Source organism: Plasmodium vivax, chromosome 7 (assembly GCF_000002415.2).
Source record: "Plasmodium vivax chromosome 7, whole genome shotgun sequence".
Lineage (NCBI taxonomy): Eukaryota > Apicomplexa > Aconoidasida > Haemosporida > Plasmodiidae > Plasmodium > Plasmodium vivax.
Genome location: NC_009912.1, coordinates 853,142 through 876,345, shown reverse-complemented (window position 1 = coordinate 876,345; position 23,204 = coordinate 853,142). Strand labels below are relative to the sequence as shown.

General features: G+C 48.6%; 4 protein-coding genes across 4 annotated transcripts, besides 5 other annotated features; 2 read left to right on the top strand and 2 right to left on the bottom strand.

The window, feature by feature from the left end:
- Nucleotides 1-1,156: 1,156 nt before the first annotated feature.
- PVX_099550 (hypothetical protein, conserved) lies at nucleotides 1,157-12,967 on the top strand (the record flags this gene model as incomplete). The annotated part of the gene is made up of 3 exons (XM_001614710.1): nucleotides 1,157-1,258; nucleotides 1,443-1,526; nucleotides 1,673-12,967. The coding sequence occupies 3 exons, from the start codon at nucleotides 1,157-1,159 to the stop codon at nucleotides 12,965-12,967; spliced, it is 11,481 nt and encodes a 3,826-aa protein (XP_001614760.1).
- Nucleotides 4,236-4,262: a microsatellite.
- Nucleotides 10,196-10,252: a microsatellite.
- A 1,074-nt stretch (nucleotides 12,968-14,041) lies between the features above and the next one.
- On the top strand, nucleotides 14,042-17,273 carry PVX_099545 (pre-mRNA splicing factor protein, putative). The gene is made up of 10 exons (XM_001614709.1): nucleotides 14,042-14,370; nucleotides 14,585-14,709; nucleotides 14,877-14,949; nucleotides 15,154-15,241; nucleotides 15,371-15,457; nucleotides 15,622-15,915; nucleotides 16,072-16,152; nucleotides 16,322-16,421; nucleotides 16,594-16,649; nucleotides 16,876-17,273. The coding sequence occupies exons 1-10, from the start codon at nucleotides 14,322-14,324 to the stop codon at nucleotides 16,949-16,951; spliced, it is 1,029 nt and encodes a 342-aa protein (XP_001614759.1). The 5' UTR covers nucleotides 14,042-14,321; the 3' UTR covers nucleotides 16,952-17,273.
- Nucleotides 16,882-16,928: a microsatellite.
- Nucleotides 17,274-17,464: 191 nt separating the features above from the next.
- On the bottom strand, nucleotides 17,465-19,522 carry PVX_099540 (glutamine synthetase, putative; the record flags this gene model as incomplete). Its single annotated transcript, XM_001614708.1, has 3 exons — nucleotides 17,465-17,645; nucleotides 17,779-19,307; nucleotides 19,519-19,522. The coding sequence occupies 3 exons, from the start codon at nucleotides 19,520-19,522 to the stop codon at nucleotides 17,547-17,549; spliced, it is 1,632 nt and encodes a 543-aa protein (XP_001614758.1). The 3' UTR covers nucleotides 17,465-17,546.
- Nucleotides 19,523-21,029: 1,507 nt separating this feature from the next.
- Nucleotides 21,030-23,159, bottom strand: PVX_099535 (phosphoglycerate kinase, putative). The gene is made up of 2 exons (XM_001614707.1): nucleotides 22,983-23,159; nucleotides 21,030-22,709 (listed from the first exon to the last, which is right to left on the bottom strand). Exon 2 carries the CDS (start codon nucleotides 22,699-22,701, stop codon nucleotides 21,451-21,453), a length of 1,251 nt encoding a protein of 416 aa, XP_001614757.1. The 5' UTR covers nucleotides 22,702-22,709; nucleotides 22,983-23,159; the 3' UTR covers nucleotides 21,030-21,450.
- Nucleotides 21,507-21,526: a microsatellite.
- Nucleotides 21,860-21,887: a microsatellite.
- Nucleotides 23,160-23,204: the final 45 nt, after the last annotated feature.

The following is a 23,204-nucleotide window of genomic DNA, read 5'->3' as shown; positions in this document are numbered from 1 at the left end:
ATCACATGTGGTATGTGCGTGTCCCTTTTTCCATCTACTTTTGCGTTGGCAACACGCCACATGTGGATCCTTTGGAGGTCTTCTTTAAACTTACTATGAGGGGAGGCAATCCAGTTGGAACATACACAGGTGGGGGGGGAAAAAAAAAATTACGGCCCTTTTTATGGGCACATTTGCAGGACATACCGCACATAGGCCTTCCCAAACTGGGAGAGAGCACCGCGTGTATAAGGTTATCACCTGTTGTGGCTACTTTAGCGATGGGAAAAAAGGGCGAAAAAAAAGTGCCTCCAGGAAAATACTATACACAAGTTAACATATATGAGATACACCTCAATGGGGCTACTCGCAAAAGGGAGACTCTCATCGGGGCACATCCCTCTTGGGGAGCAGAGCTAACACAGGAGGGGGATGTTCACCTCCCTCTCGGCAGGTGAATTGTTCATTTAGCTGCAATTATTTTCCCCTCAAAAAAAAAAAATATAGCAGCATTTCCCACTTTACCTACAACTTGCCATTTAGTGGTTCCCTTTCTGTTGGGACTTTCACATGATGTGTAGCGAGCCCACACCACTCAGGTGTGCTTGGCCACATGCCTACGTGCACATGTGGCGGAAGAAAAAAAAAAAAAAAAAAAAAAAAGGAGGCTCTCAAAAATTATGCCCATGATCTCCTCAGTCCCTTTTTTTTTTTTTTTTTCCTCTGAGTAGCTTTGATCAATTTAGCACAGCCATAATAAGTAGGAGTGAAACTTTTTGTTCACTCGAATCGTACGTTTTGCAATTTTACCTACCCATCGGTAACTTTTTCAATTTATGTTTCGTTTTTCGCCATTTGGCAGCGATATGCTTTGCCCTGCTTCGCTCCATCCGGAGTTATGTGTGCCCCTGATTTTGCTTGCGCTGCAGGGGATGGCTCAGCGAGCGCCGCGTTGCATCAGCGCTGATCAGCTCATTTCACCGCAGTTCGCCGCAGCTCACCTCCGTTAGATTCAACCTCTCCGCTCGCTCCATTTCGATGCCTTCTGCGGTACGCCGTGCAGTGGCAACGGACAAAACGTGTAACCCCGCAGCGAGTATCCATTGTGCCAGCAGTTCACCTCTTCCGCGTCTCACGTGGGTTTGAGCTTGCCGCCCCCCTGCCCCTTTTGCAAGAAATGCTAAGCGTACAAACATGCCAGAGCAGCAATCGAGTGGATTTCCTCCTGCGGGGGAAATTCGTCAAGGGTAGCAAAAGGGACTTCCTCCTGGCCGCAAAGGTAAGACGGGCGTTGCTCTCCTGAAGAAGATTTCGGAGGGGGAAGAGACACCCATATGTGTCCATGCAAGGGTACGCGAACGTATGGGTGTGTGCACCTGTGCGGGTATGTACTTATGCTAGCAGGCGCACGTTCCCCTCTTGCCGCACATGCCGAACGTGCCTCCCAACGCGCCACCTCGTAGGACTCCTACCTGGAGCTTCTCACGGGGGACTTCAAAGAAACGATTTACGTCCAAAACACCTTCCTCAAGATAATCCACCTGCAAGTAAGGCAGTCCATATTTGATCTTCTGGTTCGAACCCCGCAGGGTATATCAAAAGGGGTTGTTTTGCCACCCCGCCAGAATGTCTGCCCCCTCGGTGTGCGTCACCTCTGTTCATTCTGTTACGCCTACCCGTGCACCGCCCACAGGTCCAGGAGGGGAAGCGCCAGGACCAGTTCCTCGTCGCGGATGAAAAATTGAATTTCCGAATTTTGAAGTTTGACGGATGCTTCGTGGAGACCTGCTTCCTCGGAAACTTCAGATCACCCAAGCTGACCAAATATGGGGAGTACCTAACCCTAAAGGGTGAAGAAAAGAAAAATGAGTTTTTCCAGCAGTATGCCAGACACATCCACGTGTGTAACTTAAGAGGAGTGCTTCTACTCTCCATAGAAAATGTCCTTTTTTTTGTGGCAGCGAATGAATCTAATTGGATATACAAAAAGTTAAGTGACTACTGTCTCGGCTATGACTTCGGCGTTAAATGCATATCCCACCAGAGGGACGTTGATATCGTTTACGACCCTTTGCAGCTCAGGCACTACATCATTCGCAGGAACAGAAATGGGAGGAGAAGGCTCAACTACATTTCGTCTTCTTTTGCGCGGAGCAGCAGGGCGCACGTCTACGCGGTAGGTATGAGTCGCCCCGAGGGGGGCCCGGACCAGGGCGGCAAAAGAAGCGGAAAAGGGAGCGGTCTACGAACCGCCGAACAAACCGCCTTACAAAGCGGGTGTACTCCCGCTGACGGGGGCCGACGCAGAAAGCACCCCCTGGCCAGCAGAAGCAAGTGCCCCATCAAGGTGAAAAAAATACGCATCGAAAAAGGACAGAAGAAAGAATCATCCTGCATTCGCTTTCGAAAAGACATTTCCTTTGTAACTCTCTTGGAGTGCACGTCGGAGGGGTACTCAAATGTGCCGAGTGATCCACCCCATGATGAGCAGTGTATCATCAGCAGTTTAAGTGCCGCTCGTTGTAAGCACCTATTGGGAGAAGGGCATATCCCCGTGAGGAATGCACCAAATGGGGGGTTATTTGGAAAGTCGCCCCTACAGAGCGAGGTGGGGCATTCAAACCGTGTCACTTCTCCCCCCCTTGGGAGTGGAGCAGTTGCCCCATGGCACCATGCAGCTAATTGCCACGATGAAGACCAACCGTATAAGGAACTTTACATCAGGAGAAGACACCCCACTGAGGAAACACCACCAAAGGAGAGCTACTATAACGAGTTTGCCAACTGCATAAGCCTAAAAACATGTTTCGTCGTTTATTTTATACAAAGCAGAAGCAGTCACGCCGATTTTGTGAAGCACGTTTTGTTCCTTTTCGAAAGGGAAGAGAGCCAAATGATGAAGCTGATGAGTCATTTGTGGAGGACCAACCTGTTTGAGACAAACGATTGGGATGTTCTTAACAAATATGGAAGGGACCCCCCTGGTGATGAACATCTGATGAGTTGCAGCAACTGTTTAGTAGACCCATCTAGTGATGGGAAGCAGCTTAATGGGTTTACCAATGACTCGAAGGGTGGCGAAACGGGGAGGCACAGTTTTGGGGCATGTCCACTGTGCCAGTATCATCTTCAAAAAATGAAGTTTCTCCAGGGGGACCCCGTATTTGAGCAGATTTTCGAGAGGAACTTTTTCTGCCGACACGGCTGGGTGAGCCATGGGAAGGAGAACACCCATGGTGCAGACAACACGGTTACTGCAGACAACACAGTTACTGCTGACGATGCGCGGAAAGCGACGGCGCTGCTGCTGGGCCTCTCCACCAGGCTGAAACTTCTCCTCCTGTACTTTTCCCTTTTCTTCTACTCCAGCAGTAGAACGCTGAGCAACTCGTCCGCTTCTACCCTGTTGAGGAGGCAAAACGGGGGGCCCTCAATTACGCGCGAGCTAGCCATGCACATTTACCTTCTGAATAGCTTCGTCGCTCATATTTTTAACTCTGCGTGGGGCGATTCGGGGGGGGACCCGTCCGCCATTCAAACAGGGAAACTGCCGATGGGGAAGTTAGCGGCGGGGAAATTGCCGTCGGGGAAGCTACCAAGTGCCCGTGTCCACCGCGATCAGCGCGATGTAACCCCCCTGGAGGAAGAACCCAGCGAAGGAAGGGAGAATGACCCAAGGGGGTGCTCGCCGAACGGAGATAGACTCACGAATGAGAAGTTGCTCCTGATGTGTCAAAAGTTGAGTCGGCTCATTGGGGAGCACATGGCGGATCCCCCACAACGTAGCAGCGGAGTAACCCAAACAGCCTTAACACCTTTTCGTAGCGACGAGTTGAAGACAAAGGAGGGAGAAGCCACAAATGAAATTGCTGCACAGCATTGCCAAATTGTGAAGAGACTCATAGAGGATTTGCACCACCTGCGAGTTATATCTCTCACCTGTTTGGAGGAAGCCAATTTTGATTACCAAAAGGTGAGGGATAAGTTAATACGCGAGAAGGAGAAGCTCCAGAGGAGGAGAAGAAGGGGACACCACTCCCATGGGGGGACCCATCAACAGAGAGTCATTCGCAAAACGCACATCATACTGATCACCACGAATGATAAGGGACAAGCCAACATTATATTTTTTAAAAAAAGAAAAAGGAAGAGAAACACCACCGTTAACAACATTTTGATACCCATTGGAAAGTTATACCTCCCCGTGGAGGTTGTGAATGTGGAGAGGGTAATGAACAGCAGCTCCTTCGTCTTATTTGCCGAAAGGGGGATGGTTTTTTTTTTTCATTTTTCCACAGCGTATGGCGCGAACCTCACCCTGGTGAACTACCGCCTCGCTGTCAACACGGACGTTGCCCTTGTGGACAAGTTGCGGTTCATGAGGGTTGTTAAAAAGGATGGCGCGAATGAGGAGGTTGAGGACCGCATTTTATGCTCCGATTACTTTGTTAAATGCCTCAGCTTGAGGAGCCTCCGGAACTTCCCCCCGCGGTTGTGGCCGAGGGGCACCGCTGGAGGGGCCGAGGGGGGGAAAAAAAGAGAGAAGCAGAAAGAGGGACATTTTGGAAGACACCTGGGCAGGCACCTACGCAGGAGCGCCCCTTTGCAGCAGCGTGCCAAATGGAGCAAACAAACGGAAGAGTCGCCCCCCCCAAGGGAAAGCAACTACATAAACAGCGCAGCCCAATTTCAAGCCCTACGCAGTGTTCCCCACATCGACAGCTTCTACACCTACGCCTTTGCGTACCACTACACCTTTAAGCTTTTCCAAGAGGTGTATGCCCGGGGGGGGGGCTCCACCTCCTCCCAAGGCGGTAGTTGCGTTGGGGCAGATTTGGACATCGCGATTGACGCAGTTTTGGGGGGGGCTACCTATGGCAGGGGTGGCACTATTACTAAGAGGATTTCAGACGGGAAGGCGCAACCATCACAGCGGCAATCACCACTGGCGCAACCACCGAAAGGTGCAAGCCCCCCGAGTGGGCGCCCCACCCCCGTCTCGCTGCAAATCAGCAAAAGTGCCTTCAACGAGATATACAAGAGAAGGAAGTACGCCTTTTTCTCCCCCCCCCAGGGGGATGGTCCAAGCGGGGGGGGCCCAACAGGTAGGGGAGAAGCACCATGTAGCGGAGCACCCGAGGAGAGGAGGGACGCTCCCCCAAAAAAGAGGCCCAAACGGAGAAGAACCCCCCGCTGCTACCGTAACAACGAAAGTGATGCAAACGGGATGGGGAAGACACCATGGGATGAGGACACTCCTCCACGAGAGGAAAAAAATCATTTTGGAAGTGCCTCCCCAGGGGACGACGACGCGTTACCGAATCCGCTCATCGTATCGTTAGGGAGCGACTACCCTAGGGGGACCCACCCTGTGGGGCACCCCTTCGTTAAAAGGTACCTCTCAGTTGATCGCCGAGGGAAGAAGATGTGCATCATTATTTTTCTATTCGATGTGGTAGCTTCCCAAATGCTCATAAAGAGGACCTTTTTTGGGAGAGGCAGTCCGTCTACGCAAGGGCAGGAGAGTAACTACTTTAGGAGTTTAATCGCATCGTCCAAAGGGATGTACTGTATAAGCACCCTGGGGAGTACCTCCATGGGGAGTACCTCCGTGGGGAGTACCTCCGTGGGGGGATGGCCATCATCGCCGGGCAAACCGAATGCCACGGTGGAAGAGAGCACACACTTTGTCCTCTCCCTGAGTGAGGAACAGGCGGACGAACTGTTCCTAATCAAGTCGTGCGTTTATAGAGTTTCCCGTCGGCAGCAGGTTAAATACATTTTAAAAAATGTGAAGAAGGCCTACCACACGTATGAGAGGGCCAAAACGGTGAGGGATTACAAGTACAAGGAGAAGGCGGTCGTTAGTCCCCTGCCCAGCATGCAGAGCCCGTGGAGCATTACAGACGAACTGAAGAGGATTGCCAATCTGTGCAAAGGCACTGCGCCGGTGGGGGGAGACCCGCCTGACCTGCGGAGAGACCCCCATACGGACGACCACATATTGAGTGTGAAGAGGCTGAAAAAGAAGCTCTCAGATGGGTTAGTCATCCTGGACGGGAATCGGGACCTGCACAAGTTGACCCTCGGCCATAGGGTGCTGCTGGCCAGGCAGACAAACCAGGTCACTGCTTCGTCTACAAATCAGGTCACCGCTGCCCCGCCGATAGATCACCCCAACACGCACACCTTCCTGATCCGCTTCAACGACCAGCTGGGCATTCTCTGCATGACGAGCTACTTGAAGACCTCCTACCTGTACGTCCGAAGCAGGGACCACCTCTTTGGAGCCTTCCAAAATGCGCTTTCCCTGCTGAGCGGGGGAGGGAAGGCAACCCTCATAGGAGCAAACAGCTTCACCACGTTAGGGAGAGTCCCTACTGAGCGGCGGAACCAACAGAATGACATAAAGAAAAAACCATCGTTTGAAATGATCCACGAGGAACAAGTAGAATTGTTAAACCTTACGAAGGGGAAGCTCCTATATGCAAAATGTGTAGGTCAAAATGGAGAGAGGAGCTTTTGCGTCCTCCTGATAAGTACCAGCAGCATCATTATAAATCGGTACTATGTGGACCCTCTAAGTGGTGGTACCCCTGTTCAACTGGCGGGTACTTCCTCATGGGGATTGACCTCCGCCCCAATTGTGCACTACCATTACGATAAGGGCTTCCTAGCGTTATCCTACGTAACCGGCACTGTTGAGCTGCTCTACCTTGACGGGGTGAATAGCCTCTGTTTGCTAATCGATCGAGTGACCTGCGAAGAAAGGATACACTCCATTTATATTTTCCCCAAGGAGGACAGAAGAGGAGTCCCCTCCAGCAAGTCAGCACATAAGTACAATTACATTTTGCTGTGTATAGGGTTGCAGAGGAGATGCAGAGTGCTCACTTACTACCTCAGTCAGAGCTGCTCCCCCCACTTGAGGGAGGCATCATCACCTGGGTTGATGAACCCCATGGAGGATGTACCTTCGGAAGGGAAGGCCAACAAATATTTAAACATATACGGGCATTTTTTAAAAGCAAGAAATGTTGAGGTGGAACTCCCTCGGGGGGAGGACCTCCCACCGTTTCACCACCTGCATGCATTCCAAGGCGTTGCAAAATCGGTTAACCCTCCGGAGAAGAACACACACTTCGTGACGGACGTATATGAGTACTCCATAGATACCTTAAGCGACCACTGCATCATCACCGGGGTGATGAAGCTTAATAATTTTTTACTTATCGGGACAAATGAGGGAGTTGTTAAAGCGTATGACATTTTCCAGTCAGGCAACTCTCCACCGAATGACCTCTTTTTGCGGCACTTACGGATTTATAAAAATCAGAAGAGAGTAACCAAAATGTTTGATGAGTTTTTACTTGGGAATAGCTCCGTTTATTTTTTGAACCCATTGAAGGGGCACTTCGGGTGGGCCGAGTCCCCACGGGTTGTCTACCGGAAGAGATTCCGCGCTGTGGCCTTTTGCGAAGGCGCCATGTTTATGTTCGTGTCGGATAGGGTCAAGCGGGGGGGAGAGATGCGAGCGACGAAGTCGGCGGAAGGGCCGGAGAGGTGGGACAGCGTCTCGGGTAGCGACGAACGGGGTGACGAACGGGGTGACGAACGGGGTGACGAACGGGGCGGAGGCGACGCGAGCGAGTCCACGTCCACCTCCGCGTCTGCCCACCACTCCCCCAGGAGAGGCCGCCGCAACTATTTGGACCAACTGAAGGACAGGGTGGACGGCTACCTGGGCAACCTGATGAACCTCGAGAAGGGCAAAGTGCGCGACCTCTTGCGGGGCAGGCGTATAGGAGAAGGCGGCATGCCGAGCAGGAACATTTTTGTTCTCCCCCTGCGGATTTTTAAAAATGGGGCTGATCCTACCTCTATGGGGGGAAGCCGATCCGATGTGCCGAACGATTCGAGCCACTCGATGGAAGCGCGCCAAACGGACCACCCACCCAGTGACGCCGCAGAAATTGGTTCAAATGAACCCGGCACAGACAGGCGTAAAAAAGACACCCCCCCTCGCCCCCTCAGCAGGAAAAATAGAGAAACCGTCCACACAAGCAAAAACCACTACGACTACGCAGCGATGAACCAAAGGTTAGTAAAGGTCAAATGTGAGGTGAATGCAAATAACATTGTCTTAATTAAAAACACCGATGAGGCGTTCCCCTTCCTCATAATTATGAGCATAAATCAGAAAATCTACACGGGAATGATTCAAAGGGACCAGCTCTTTTTCGAGAAAAGGAAGAGCTGCCCAGAGGGAGGTTCAATTGAAAAGTTTGTTAAAATGGAGGGCTCCTCCCCCCCTGGGGATTACTACACGCAGAATTTTGTTCTCTACTCGGAGGTGAGTAGGGAGAGGAGGCAGGAGGGCCTCGCCGCGGAGGGAAGGAGTGACGGTCCTGCACAGTTCAGAAGTGACCCCTCCTATGGTGAGGCAAAAAAACGGGGCCGCCTCTCCTCGAAAAGGGATGGGCCAAACAGAGCTGACGGGTTTCCCACCGAGAAGAGAGACAAAGAGAGAGGGATCGCCACCCACTGCGGAGGCAACAACCTGTTTCTGAAAATGAGCAAGAAGATTATTAACACCTTTAAGAGGAGCACCCTCTCCGATGTGCTCCTGATCAATTTAGACCGAAGGTATATCCTCACGGAGTTGTTCCTAATTTGCTCCAGCACGGAGAAGGGGGAAATTATTGAGGCCATCGAGGGGGGGCACACCTCGGCGCATCCATTTTCGGGGCAGATCTCGGGGCAGCCATTTTCGGGGCACACCTCAGGGCAGCCATTTTCGGGCCAGCTGGCGCGCCCCCCCCGGCGCTTCCCCGTGAAGCTTCTCACGAACCGCATAAACTTGGAGGGAAGCTCAAATGATGGTGCCAACCCCCTCTGCATATACATGCAGCTGTACCTACGGGACCACAACCTCTTTGCCTGGAACAAGCAGGTCCTTTGCCTGCTGCGCAACCAGTGTGCCAATTTTGCAAACAGATTCTACGCCTTCTTGTTCTACAACACCGTCAGCAGGACGCATCAGCTGAGCCCGTTTTTCCAAGATAAATGGGTAGCGAAAAATATAGCCGTTAACCCGTCAGGCAGTAGCGAGCTTGCTCTTGGTGATTTAGCGGCTAGGAGTGCCCCCCGAGGTGGGGGTAATCCCCATCTTAAGGACGAAGAGAAGAGGAGGGAGCTCCTACGCAACTGCGTCAACCGAGTCTGCAACATTTTGATGGCGCTGATTGGGAAGAAAACGCACGCGGTGATTAGCAAAAATTTGTTTCCCGACCAGGGTTGTAGGAAGGGCAGGGGGGGGGAAGCCAAAGGAAGACACGGAGAAGCGGGGGACAGCCACGCGAAGGGCAGCGGGACGAAGAAAAAAAAGGGCAGCGGGGACCACCACAACTGCACTAAGAAGCAGCGGAAACTGGGGAACAACGAAAATGTGCAGTTGGACCAGAGCGGCGGCGCAGTGGGTCCCTCCAGGTGTGCAGACGGTGGTAATGGAAGTGGCATCCCCCTAGCAGAGTCGCCTCCAAAACGGATTGAGGTAACCGCGGAAGCAGCCACGAGCGTACCCCAATTCTTGGCAAACGTAGAAGGGGAGGAGAAGCACCTGAAGTACCTTCGCCGGACGAACCTGCCAGAGGAATCCCACCCACAGGAGGGCAGCAACGGACAGCCTCCCCAAAACCGAAACGTCGTGACGAAGATGTTGTTCGTAAGCTTGTTCAGCCAGGTGGAAAACATATACAGGCTGCGCCTGCTGGGGGGCGTGCCCTCCAAGGGTTGTGAGGCGGACAGCGTAGGTGCGAGCACACCCGCGAACGAAGGCGACTGTCATCTATCCTTCCTCGTCGTGCACCTCAAGGGGAGCAAGTACCACTTCAGCTCCGTAACTGAGTATTACAAAATGGTGAACAAGAAGGGCGCGAAGGGGAGGGGCCCGCTCGAAACGGACGCCCCAGAGGAGCATCCGGGGAAAAGGGAAGGCCGGGCAGTTAGAGAGGCTGACGAAGCAGGCGTGTCAGTCGCAGCAGGGGGACGCTCCCCTGGACGTAGGAAGAAGACTCACACGAAGGAGCACACGCAGGTGAGGAGAAGAGGCATCCACAAAAGGGCCCACCATAGCAGACGGAAAAGGCAAAGAAAAGGGAATCCCCTCGTGTTGGCATCCAGGCGAACTGCCTCCTACCTCTTGAGGGAGAACATAGCGGGGTTTGTTCTGTACCGCGAATGGGTTAGAGTCCCACATAGCTGCGTGAAACGATTCCCCCAAAGGGTGAAAACGAGAAAAGGCAAAAAGGAGAAAAAGGAGGAAAAGAAGAAAAAGGAAAGTCTCAAAGGGGAGGAGAAGGACAGCTACGACTGCCTCTTCCTATTCCCCAACAACTTAAGGCACCACTACAAGGAAATCATCCTCTGCAGACTGAAGGACAAAGTCAACAGGATGTTCGGTTTTAACGAGGGGGACCTGTTCCTTCTCCTGAAGGTCCACTTGAATTATGCCTTCTTGGTGAACTACCGCAGGAGGGTTTCCTTCTGGAGCAACATCAAGCACGTGTATAAAAATTTGCTCCTCATGCGGGTTGAGCAGAGGCCCGCCAGCGAGGGGGAAACCACAAAGGTGGCTTCCAACGAGGACCCCGCCCCTACCGCGCGAAAGGGCAAAACCGCGCTGGTGTTCAAGAAGACGAAGCGGGAAGACATCCTCGGGTTCTTCATCAAAAACACGACGACCACCCCCCTCGCCTACATGAGCAGGGGCATGAAAAACGTAAAGCCCTTCCAGAGGAAGTACCTAATATTTACGCAGAAAAATCACGTAGTCCTTCTTAAAATCGTTTTCGCGAAAAGCAATAGAAAAATCTCGAGGAGCAAGAACGGACTGATGGAGAGGATCCTGCAGAATTGTAGCTACGACAAGAAGATGCTCCTCTACCGAACGGAAGATGGTCGAGTAGTAAAATTTTCGGACGTTTTTTATGAGCTGCTGGGCAGGCAGTACGTAATGAAGAGCGGGCCCAGCGGGAAGAGGGGCCTAAGCGAAGTGGAGTACATAGACAGTTTAGCGAGTGGCACGGCGAACAGGACGACCACTCCCCGGGGGAACCACCCCGATGGGAGTGCTAACCCAGACGGGAGTGCACACCCCCATGGCAGGGCAAACCCAAATGAAAGCGCGCAGAGCACCCCCTCGGTGGCGCACCCAAGACAGGGAGAATGCCCCAACAAGCAGCAGCAGCACAACCACCACCACGCGATGAAGCAAAGGGACGAGCAGTACGTGGCCCTATTTAAAGGCTACACCTTCGAGGAGCAGTTTTCCCCCGCGGAGAAGGAGTTCCTCTACCCCCTGCAGTACGAAATCGTGGAGCATCACAGAAACGAAGAAAACTTTGAAGAGATAAATGACCTGCATGTGTATGAAAATAAAATCCTCATCGTCACAAAGAGTTACGTTCGTGTGTACCAATACGATGAGCAGAAAAACCGCATGACTATGCAATGCTCCAATATATTTTACAACGTGAATAACATGCTGATGAACGAACGTTACCGAAAGGCGTTAGTCCTGCGGGGCATCTTCCAAAGCGTAAACGTCGCGTCGAAGCGGTTCCTCTCCGTTTACTACGTGCTCGGCAAATGCATGCATTATGTTGGCCATCTAAAGGTAAGAAACGAAATAAAACAAATTTTGGAAAACAAACTTCTGCACAACGTCATGGGGGTTAACATGAATGTCAATCCAAGGGAACACATGATAGACAGTCTACGCACTTATCAGAAATTTTTTTTTAATTTTTTTCTTGTGGACTCCAAAGGTAATTTTCTCTCCATATATAGTACCCCCTTCGCGGAAGAAATGCAAGGGCAAAACTACTTTTACGATCATAACAGGGCCATGCAGATATGTCATGACCTCATGTTATTCTTTCAAATACTTATCAATGGGAGGAAGACTGGCTCGACATCTCCCCACCCGAGTGACCCATTTATCGGCCATACGAAGTGCCTCCCCCCGAAAAGGATCAAAAAATTGCAAAGGAACCTCTTTTACAGTAACTATTTCATCAAACCGAAGAGCAGAGTCTTCCTAACGATTTTCATTCACAAATTTTTTATGTACATGAATAAAAAAATTATCTTTTTGGAAAATGCCTTTTCGCAAAATTGCACAGATGACATGCTCTTCGAGTTGAAGCTACGGGTCTACAACAGAATTTTAAAATTGAGCTCCTACCACTTTTCAGATAGGAAGAGTGCCTTTCAATTGCTAAACAGTATGTATGATATGAGGGCCAATAAAAATACCCCCTACTTTTCTCTCCAAACGCGTCTGCAGGATTATGGGGACATCATCACTAGTGAGCTCTACCACATGAGGGTGTACCCTTCTGCAGCCCCACGTGCGAATCAGCCTGCAGAGGACTATCGGCGACGAAGCGGTACAAACTGTAGGAAAAAACCCTCCCTAGAAAGAAACATCACGAGCAAAATTGAAGAAATGAATAGATACAGATTCGATCCCATAAGGGACTACAACGGGGTTGTGAAAAACAACATCAGAGATAACTGCTACTACGATGTAGATTTCTACCACCTCCTTGACCGCATCCACAGTATGGACGAAAGCACCTTCTCTAGAAAGACCAAACTTGCAGAATATAAAAACCATTTGAAAAACAGCTTCGCTGACAATTCGCTTTTTCAAATTTACTTCAAATTCCTCACGTACGTGTCTAATAACCCCAAGATGTTTCACCACATGAAGAAGTACCTGCACTTCCACCCCTACTCTACCAAGTTGCTAAAAAACAGGACGTTTTACTTTAACATGGATTTGCTCAACGTCATTTTTAGCTTCGACAACGACGCCTTGGGGGAACTTCGAAGCGTCCTCAGCTTATTCCCCACCTGCCCCTCCCTCGACGAGGTCTTCGCGGCCGTCGCGCTGCTGCACGTGCCCCTCGGGGGCGCCTAGCGATGGCCACTCGCCCACGCCAGTGGTGCGCAAATGAATAAGTAAATAAACAAGTAAATAAATAAATTAGCACACACGAACGCACACACACACATTGTGGAAACCCTTTTTTGCTTCGCTTTACATGATATGACGACGCAGTTGCCCCGCGTCGCCACTTTCTTTTTCCGATGATATCCACGTGGGTGTCCTTTTCAGCCCGCATTGAATGGGCTGCCTTTCCGAAAAAGGGGGAAATGAGCAGATCAACAGGCAGATCAACAGACGGACGAACCAATTAACGCACGGGGGACACTTCCCCATGTGCGGCGCACCTTTGCGTGTTTTTTTTTCTTTTTCCCCAATTCGGCTTAAAACGGATGGCCCTACACACAGTCATAGCTATATGACAGCAAATTGGGCTCCTTCCTGGGGGGGTGAGGAGTGCACCGCGCGATTATTTCCCCCCCCGCAGCCACGCTGCCAAGAATGAGAAGTCTCCTCATACATATCATCAGTGAAAAATCCACGTGGTTTATTAAAAGAAAGTTATTCCTCCCTTTTAAAAAAGCAAAAGATGGGAAGAAGTTTTAACGAAGGCAAATATATTTTTCTCCCCTCCCTTCCCCCTTTTGTACCTCTAAGCGTTGTCCTGCTGTCACCTGTTGACGTACATTCAACGGAGAAAAAACAGTTATGTTTCAAAAAAGCATAAATCCCCCTGTTCGCCAAATGGTCACATAACAGCGCAGACATATTAAGCAATCCCGCGATGCGAAAAGGGATAAAAAAAAGAAATTTAATTTACAACGCAGGGGGGGTTACACCTGCTTAAGTCATAAAAAAAAAAAAAAAAAAAAGAACAAGGGGAAACACACATAACATGCGGAACTGCGCAAGTAGTTAACGAGCAAAATGTAAGTTAGTCGTTATCACCATTTTTTATTCACTTCTCCTTTCCCATTATTGTAAAAAAAAAAAAAAAATAAATAACTCCCGTGTAGTGTATACCACATGTGAAGGGGCCAACTTTCCTTTACCATTCAAAGGGGGGGGGAAAAAAAAAAAATAAAAAACCAACTTCGACTTCTTTTTATCCAGAAGCGAAAGCGAAAATGTCTAAATTTTTTAACCGCCTTGACGAAATAACCCTCAAGAGAGTATAAACTTCGTACATTTCGCAACTTTGTGTTTTTTTTTTTTTTTTCTCAAAATATATGAAGAGAAAATCCGGTCGGTACCTCCTGAAGGAGGAAGGAAAATGCCCCTTTTTAAGTAAACTCGATTGAGTGGCCATTTTGTTTTCTTTTTTTTTACCATTTTAAACAAAACTATGAGTTAAACGTAAACACAAAGGGGAAGAGGGCAAATCAGCATGGACTCACTTGACAGTTTTATAAAGAAGAAAAAGGAAGAAATAAAAGGTTCGCAAGAGAAACGCAACGGCTTAGTGTAGGAGCGCCCTATTGTAGCACCCCCAAAGGCATACACACACGGGGGAAGCCTACCTACGTGCATAATATCACTGTGCAGGAGAGATCCCATCCCGACATTCGCACGTTCGTTTGCGAATGTGTCCAGAGCGAACTGACAGGGTGGCCCCACTTCATTTTTTCTGCTTTCCCCCCACCCCGACAGAAATCAAGGGAAACAAGAGATGGTTCAAGCAGGCAGAGTTGGAGAGTAAGAAAAAAACAGAAATTAACAAGTTTTACGAAAATGAATATAAGAAGAAGAAAACGGAGGAATATGAAAGGCTAAAGGTAAAGAGATGAAAAGGCTTTACAACTGAGAAGAGAAGGGGTGACTCTGGGGGGTTGATTCCCCTCAGTTGGTGTCGTTCGTCCGCCCATTAAACCATGTCGTATCATACAACGTAGCATAAATGTCTGCTTTCTTTTTTTTTTTTTTTTTTTCCCATTCCCGCAAGAAATTGAATGACGAACTGGACGCAAAACGCAGAAAACACAGCGTGGACGTAGAGCATGAAGAAACAAATACAGGTTAAAAAAAAAAAAATAAAATAAAAAAAAAATCATTTAATGACAAAATGGCCCGTCTGCGTGCAAATTACAACACTGATCAATGTTTTGTGTTTTTCCCGGATGGCCTATACAGAAGTGCTTCAAAGATTCAGCTTCGCATATATCCCCACAACACATTTTTCTCATTTTCAACATCGCTACTTTTTTTTTTTTTTTACGCAGAAATAACCTTAACGAACAGGCAGATAATCATTTTGCTGCGTCAGCTGAAGGAACCAATCCGGCTGTTTGGAGAAACTGACTTGGAAAGGTACCATAAAAGAAGGGGACAAAAAATGGTGTATATATCATTACCCACAGTGACAAGCGCTTAAACGCAGATACGTGTCAGCCGAACCTGCCGGCGTCCAATGGGCCATTTTTTACCACCCCCTTGCAGATACAACCGACTGAAGGAGTTAAAAATAAACAAAAACGAGTTAAAAATTAATGTGCAAAATGTATTTGGCGATGTCCTAAGGGGGAAGTAAGACAGTTGCAAGCGTTTGCAGACGTTTGCAGTTGTATGTGCGATATGTTCCCATGTCCGTAGGGATAAACCCCCCCCGAAAGGAGCCGTCCCTGTAGAGCAAAAATCACCTGAACGGGTCATACATCTTTGCGTTTTTTTTTTTTTTTTTTTTTTTTAAGATTAAAAGAAAATTCGCTAGATTTAATTGAGGACAACCTGGAAGACGATATTGACAATGCCAACTCGAAGGAATCAGCAGAATTGAACGGACCCACGGCAGAAAAAAAAAGTGATGAAAAGGGCCAGGGAGTGGACAAGGAGGGGGTTATACTCGACTGGATCAAAAGCACAATGAAGGAGTGGAACGAAGAAATTGAAAACAGCGATGATGGCAAAAAGAAAATAAAGAAAGCTACATACTTGCAGACGCACAAGGATTTGAAGCCGCTGGAGAAGAAGCTGAAGCAGAAGAGGTAGGGCCGCCGGGGGGAGAGGTCGCAGTAGTAGTAGAAGTGGCAGTAGGCTATGCGTACTGCGAAAGTGCATCTTTTTTTTCCCGCGTAAAGACCTGTAGACATTTGCTCATATGAATGGAATTTACTCTTTTTTTTTTTTTTTTTTCTTCGCAGCCTGGAAGCAGACGTGCTGGACAAAATATACAACATCGTTTCGCGTTGCCAGGAGAGGAACTTCAAAGCGGCGCACGATGCGTAAGGGGGAGTGTTAAAGGAGGCCAAGCAAAGGGGCCACTTTCTCAGCGGCGCGGTCCAGTTTGCCTCCACAAGGGGGCTAACCCTGCGCGCGTGCATTCGTGTACAAGTGAATACTTAAACATTCGAACGTTCAAACGCTCGAACGTGTGTGTTGTCTCCCCCACAGGTATATGCTGCTCGCCATAGGAAACGCCGCCTGGCCCATGGGCGTCACGATGGTTGGGATTCACGAACGTGCGGGGCGATCCAAAATTTTCGCGTCGGAGGTAAGAAAAAGGGGCATGTAAATGGGCAAGGACGCGTCTTCTTCTGCTCTCATTTGTGTGAACCTTCCGATAGGGGCGTTTTCCGCGTGGCGACAATTCCCCGCACACGCAGCAACTTTTTTACGAGACGGCGAATTTGCATTGGCGCGCTTTCCCCACCCCCTTTCCCCAGGTTGCACACATCCTTAATGACGAAACGACGAGGAAATACATCCAAATGATTAAAAGGTAAAGGCAGCTGCGTCGTCGCGTCGTAGCATCTTTGCGCGTATGGGTGTGGCCAAACGCCAATTCGCTTGTTTCTACGCATACCGCCGCTTGTTGCATATCGCATGACCTATGTCCGCCAGCTTGCTCAGCCCCAAATAAAAAATAGAGTGAATTGTTACGTTTTTATTCCTTCCGTACGTGTTATATCCCTCTTTTCGCTGCTTCCCCCCCTTTTTTTTTTAAGGCTACTATCCTTTTGCCAACGGAAATATTGCACCAACCCCTCGGAGGCTGTCAATTTGTCCACCATCCACATTTAATTTAAAGTTTTGCTTTTTTTTTTTTTTTTTTTTTACCTGACTGTTCAGAATTTTTTTCAGCTTTTCCGTTCTCCTTTGTTTGCCATTTTTTGAAGTGCCCATAGGGGTGCAGGCAGAATGGGAATTTCGCTTTTTATAAATTGCGTCCGTTCACGTTTACTTTTATGCCACCTTTGCGCCTACTTGTGCGCCTACTTTTGCGTCCACTTTTATGCCCACCATTGCGCTCTCCTTTGCGCCTTCTTTTTTTGTCTTAACTAACAATTTGCTTACCAACAGCGGTAACATTCATCATGAAAAAAAGTTTCAAAATTGTGGAGAGAAAAAATGGCGACGGCGGTGATGAAGGGAAATAACTCACAGTCAAGGGTATACCGGAATGGTAACCATACGCATATACACACAGTTACATCATTCTTTGTTTTGAAAAAGGAAAGAAAAAAAAAAACGCAGACTCGTTAAGCAGAAGAAGTAGAAGTAGAAGATTAAACGTCACCATGATGTCCATCATACAGCCATGAAGTTGAGTTGGCGCGGTTCACTTGGCCAGCCCGGTGGGTCGCTGCGCGTGTCCAGACGTGCGCGTCACTTCCGCCTAGCAGTCGTAATATAAGTAGTAATCGTACGGAGTGACCTTCCTCCTGTAGGCGGCTATCTCGTCCCTCTTGAACTTTATGTACTCCTCAATGACTTCCTGCGGTGGGGAAAAAGGGGGAAAACAGATGGGGCAAACAGATGGGGAGAACAAATGGGAGAACGCACGGGTAGGTAGGTAGGTATGTATCCACCGTGTTCGGCGCTTCCCCACACTTGCCGACGAAACGCACCTCCGTGAAGATTCCATCCACCGTCAAAAAGGCGTGGTCCTTCTCCAGGGCATCCAAACTCTCCTCCAGGGAAAAGCATATGCTCTCTGGCTCCTTGCACGTGAAAAAGTTCACAAATTCGGGGCTCTTCTTCACATCATGAATGGTGTCATATCCCTCCAGTGCATGAGTGAGGGTTTTAAAATTCTGTGTATTTTCAACATAATTGGAAAAAATGCTAGAAATGAAAAAGTTGTTATCTTTACTCTCGAATGGTACCAGTGGCTGTTCCTTCGATTTGATACCATCATATCCTGCCAGGATGATGGCGGCCAGGACTAGGTGAGGCGAGTTGGCATAATCAGGCAGTCGGAACTCAATTCGCTTTTCACTTGGGTTGCTGTAATTGATCATAGATAACCTAATGACAGCATTTCTTGAGCCAAAGGAATAAAACAGCTTCTGGCAAGTTTCAAATCCTGGGACTAGCCTTTTATAAGAATTCATGGTAGAATTGCAGAAGGCTTGTAACGCCTTGGCATGTTTAATAATACCATTCATAAAGTAGAAGGCCTCTTTGGAAAGGAAGAAGGTAGAAGGGTCATCAGCAAAAAATATATTTTTGTTATCCTTCCAGAGGGAAATATTACAGTGCAGGCCACTTCCATTGTCACTTACTAGCGGTTTCGGCATGAAGGTAGCCGTTCGGTTGAAATTATGCACGGTGCTTTTTATTACCTGTTTGGTGATGATTAAATTATCTGCATTTTTTACAGCGTCAAAATATTTCAAAGATATTTCGTGTTGGCTAGTCGACACCTCATGGTGGTACTTCTGCACGTGGACATTCAGGCTGTTCAGGATTCTGCAAATGCGCAGCTTGATCATGTTGGAGGTGTCATATGGGTCAGTGGCAAAATAGCCGCACTTTTTCTTCACCTTTTTGCTGTCATCATTTGGCGGCACGTGGCCAGCGCATGCGATGCAAGCGACACCAGCGGTAGTGTCATGGCTTCCGCTACCCACCGCAGACCCCCCACTGCCACCATTCTTGCAGGAGAAGGCCTCCCTGTCGTAGACCTTCAAATAGCTGTCGTAATCATCGAGGCCAAAATTCACCTTGTCGAAAATGAAAAACTCAATTTCGTTCCCTATGAAGATGCTATCCGCTACATTTTCCCTCTTCACAAAATTGCACGTCTTCTTCAGAATGGTACGAGGGCACTTATAGTAGTCAAACCCGTTATACCTCTTGATGTCGCAGAGCACATTTAGCATGTTCCGTCCATCACAGCTTTCAAGAAAGCACGTGGACACATCCACCTTTATGTAGAAATCGCTCACCTCTGCGTCTGCGCATAGCTTGATGGAGGACCCGTCAAAGGGGAAGCCGTTCTCCAACTTGGCCAGAGAAATTTCCGGCACGTAGAAGAAGCACTTGAAGAAACTCCCCAGCAGGTTGCTGATGATGCACGCCACTATCTCCACGTCGTTCTTCTCGTCCTGCAGGAAGTCGTACAGCTCGGCTGCGCTGCAGAACTGGAGGGGCTCTTCGCGGGGGGGCAAGCGGGGTAAAGCATGTTACAGCAATGGAAGAGTATGATACAGGCGAGTATGAGACAAACGGGGGGGCGGATTAGCATGCGCTCCTAAATGTACGCCGCTTCAAAGCGATGACATGGTGCTCCCCCTTGATGGAAGCTATCCAATTTTTTTTTTCTTTTTTTTCTTTTTTTTCATTTTTTTTTCTTTTTCCCTTACTCATTTTAGAACAGCTAGCCATCCTCAATGTGGGGGATCTAACCCTGCGCAGATTCGCTTTTATAAGCTCTGCCTTTTCCAAAAATGGGTTGCCACCCCTTTCTGGTGTGAACCTTCGTGAGTGATGGCTCTAGGGATTTCCTCTACCTCTGACTGAGGAGGGGCCCCCCGATGGGTGCTCTGGCCTTATATGGCTATATCACCAATCTGGGGGCTTCCACGGGAGGGGGGAAGCAGCACCAGGGGCGCAGAAAAATGGCAAAAAAGTGGCAACAAGTGGCAAAAAATGACAAAAAAGTGACAAAAAATGACAAAAAATGACAAAAAAGTGACAAAAAATGACAAAAAATGACAAAAAAGTGGCAGAAAAATTAACAAAAAATGACAAAAAAGTGGCAGAAAAATTAACAAAAAATGACAAAAAAGTGGCAGAAAAATTAACAAAAAATGACAAAAAATGACAAAAAATTGACAAAAAATTGGCAAATTTGACAAAATTGACAAACCATGGACAAGCTAGCGCAAAATTGTTACCAACTTAGGGCCAAATGGGAGACAAAAATATCCCCGCATGCTCGAAAAAAATATCCTCTCAAGAGCTGATGCCCCAAGGGGAGAAAAAAGTGCCTCAAAACGCCCGGCAGAAATTTTGCATGTAAAAGAAAAGCTCTACGCTCGTTCAAGGGGTGAAGTGCGGCAGGGCGGAGTGGCCAAGCAGAGTGGCAGGGTGAGGCAAACTGGAGTAAAGCCACCCCGGCAAATACCCATACCCACTAAGGCCACATGTTCACCTTCGCTCCGGTGCCCATATATTTTCACGCTGCAAGGGGAGGGAGGGGGAATGGAAAGAACGCCTAACGAATTATACGTTTTGCCCCCTTTTTAGGGGTAAGCCCATGATGGGATGGCATCACCAAAATGTAGCTCCTTAGCATACTCTCTGCAAAGGGATGTATTTTTAAGAGGACCCATTTGTAGTGCAGATCATGTTCATATGAGGGCGCCCAGCTCGAGGAACGAAAACGGTTAAGCGGAGCCACACCCCGAAGGAAAAGATCCTACGCTTTAAACGTAAATCGCAACGATGTTCCCTTGCTTCGTGGGGAAATTCTACTAACCCCTTAGCGGAAAAGAAAAAAAAAAAAAAAATATATATATATATATATATATATATATATATACATATATATATATATACATATATATATGTATTTTTTTTTACCTTTTTCCTTCAAACGCGCGAGCAGCGCAGGGGGGGGGGGGGCAAAACAGTACCACATAAGTGCAACCCTTTTTGCTCGAACGAACGAATGTATATCTCCCACGTGCTGTGGATTACCAAGCGGGGGATAGCCACGTTATTTGCCCCTTTCTTATGAGCATCCATTTCGGTGAGACACTTTTTCTCAGCAGCATGGGAGTCGCCCCGCCGTGGCTGCGCATGCCCCCATTAGATACATCCATACGCGTTGGCGCCCCCTTACGGAGTGAACGCGCCACTGTGCGCATTTCCTACGTTGGTACCGCTTCCCAATTTGGTAGGTGAAACACGATCTGAGTTTGTACGTTCGATTGGTTCAGGGTGGGTGGAAAAAAAAGATGGTTAGGGGCCGCGTCTCGGCGGCGAATCACTCAGTGGGGTGTAGTACAATGGGGAGCAACCCAATGGGGAACAGCTCGGGGACCGCGCCCCCAATGGTGCTTACGTACATATGCGTGGGAGAACAACACAGGTGATCACTCTATGCGGACGAAGCTGCGCGCGGGAAGGGCCAAGCAAGCGTTTGCGTGGAAACGCCCCCGTGGGAGGAGACACCACTGCGAACGGCCCGTGGCGAAAAAGGCAATCGTGTTACTTCTAAGCAGTGGGGGGCGTACAAACAGGGTGCCCCTCCCCCTATTCGGCTCCCCAACCGCGTAAGGGCTGAACCGCTACTTACTCGAGAGGGCCACGACACCCGGGAGCTCCTTCCCCTCCAGCAACTCGAGGGACGCGCCCCCACCGGTGGACACGTGGCTAATTTCGTTCTTCTTCTGTTGTTGTTCGACCAGCGAAGCAGTATCTCCCCCCCCGACGATGCTTATGGCTCCCTTCTTCGTAGCTTCGATGACGAGGTTAAGGCATTCAATACTACCCTTGGCAAAATTGGGCATCTCAAATACCCCCTGGGGACCATTCCAAATGATCGTTTTGGAGCTTAAAATGACATCCTTATAATTTTCTATACTTTTAGGCCCAGCATCTAGTCCCATCCATTTATCTTCAATACCTTCCTCATCAGTCACAACTTTTGTATTTGCATTATTATCAAATTTGTCTGCCACTTTGAAATCTACTGGAAGGTAAATCTCTACATTTTTCGCTTTGGCCTTTTCCATAATTTCGTTCACAATTTTGCTGCCAGCTTCATCAAAAAGGGAGTCTCCTATTTTCATATTATTCAAAACGTATTTAAAGGTGTAGGCCATCCCTCCACCAATTATCATCTTGTCTACTTTATCTAGGAGGTTCTTTATTAGCTGAATTTTATCTGACACTTTTGCTCCACCTAAAATGGCTAGTAGAGGTCTCTGTGGATTTTCCAAGGCTTTACTAAAATACTCCAATTCTTTTTTCATCAAAAATCCGGAGGCCTTAACATTCATTTTAATTCCAACCATACTGCTATGTGCTCGGTGAGCTGTCCCAAAAGCATCATTAATAAAGACGTCTCCTAATTTGGTTAATTCATTTTGGAACTTCTCCATATCTTCTTTACTTGCCTTTATTTTATTTCCTGCTGCATCTACCCCTTTTCCCTCTTCTTCTACGTGGAATCTCAAATTTTCAAGAAGAATGACCGAATTGTCTTTCGCTTGGTTTATTTGGGCAGCTACTTCTTCCCCTACGCAGTCGCTCAGGAAGAGCACTTCCTCCCCGAGTAGCGTCCCTAACGTTTCTGCTACTGGCTTTAGGGTGTACTTTAGATTCTTCGTTCCGTCTGGCCTTCCGCAATGCGAAATGAGGATAATCTTGGCCGCTCCTTCCTTCTTCAGGTGGTGAATCGTGGGCAGCGTGGCCGTGATTCGGTTCGTGTCCTTTATCACTCCATTTTCAATTGGCACGTTGAAATCGACGCGCACCAGCACCTTCTTCCCCTGGATGGCCTTCACGTCCGTGATGCTCAGCTTGTTTCCCAGCATGGTTGCGCCTGCGGTGTGGGGGAAGCGGGGTAGCGAAGCGGTGTAGCGAAGCGGTGTGGGGGAAGAAGCGTCGCAGCGAAGCGGTGTTGAAGAAGCGTCGTATCGAAGCGGTGTGGAAGAAGCGTCGTATCGAAGCGGTGTGGAAGAAGCGTCGTATCGAAGCGGTGTGGAAGAAGCGGGTTAGCGAAGCGTCGCAATACGCCATACTAATAACATTCCGCTCACATAGGGGGGGGAACTCCTCGCGAGCGCTACCCCCCAGCAAGGCGAACTGTGCTTACCTTGCGTGGATGTAGTGATGTACTGATTTGCCGCTATACCTCTGTATGCCGCAAAAACAGCGCGTGCGAAATTTTTGAGAGAAAAAAAAGAAAGTATCACTCAGTGGAGCTACTCCTATATACCCTTGGCGTTATCCAAAATGAGCGTCGAGAATGAGTCACTTATGTGTTGTTTGCAAAAATAAAAAAAAAAAAAAAAAAAAAAGCAGAATGTTTTGTACC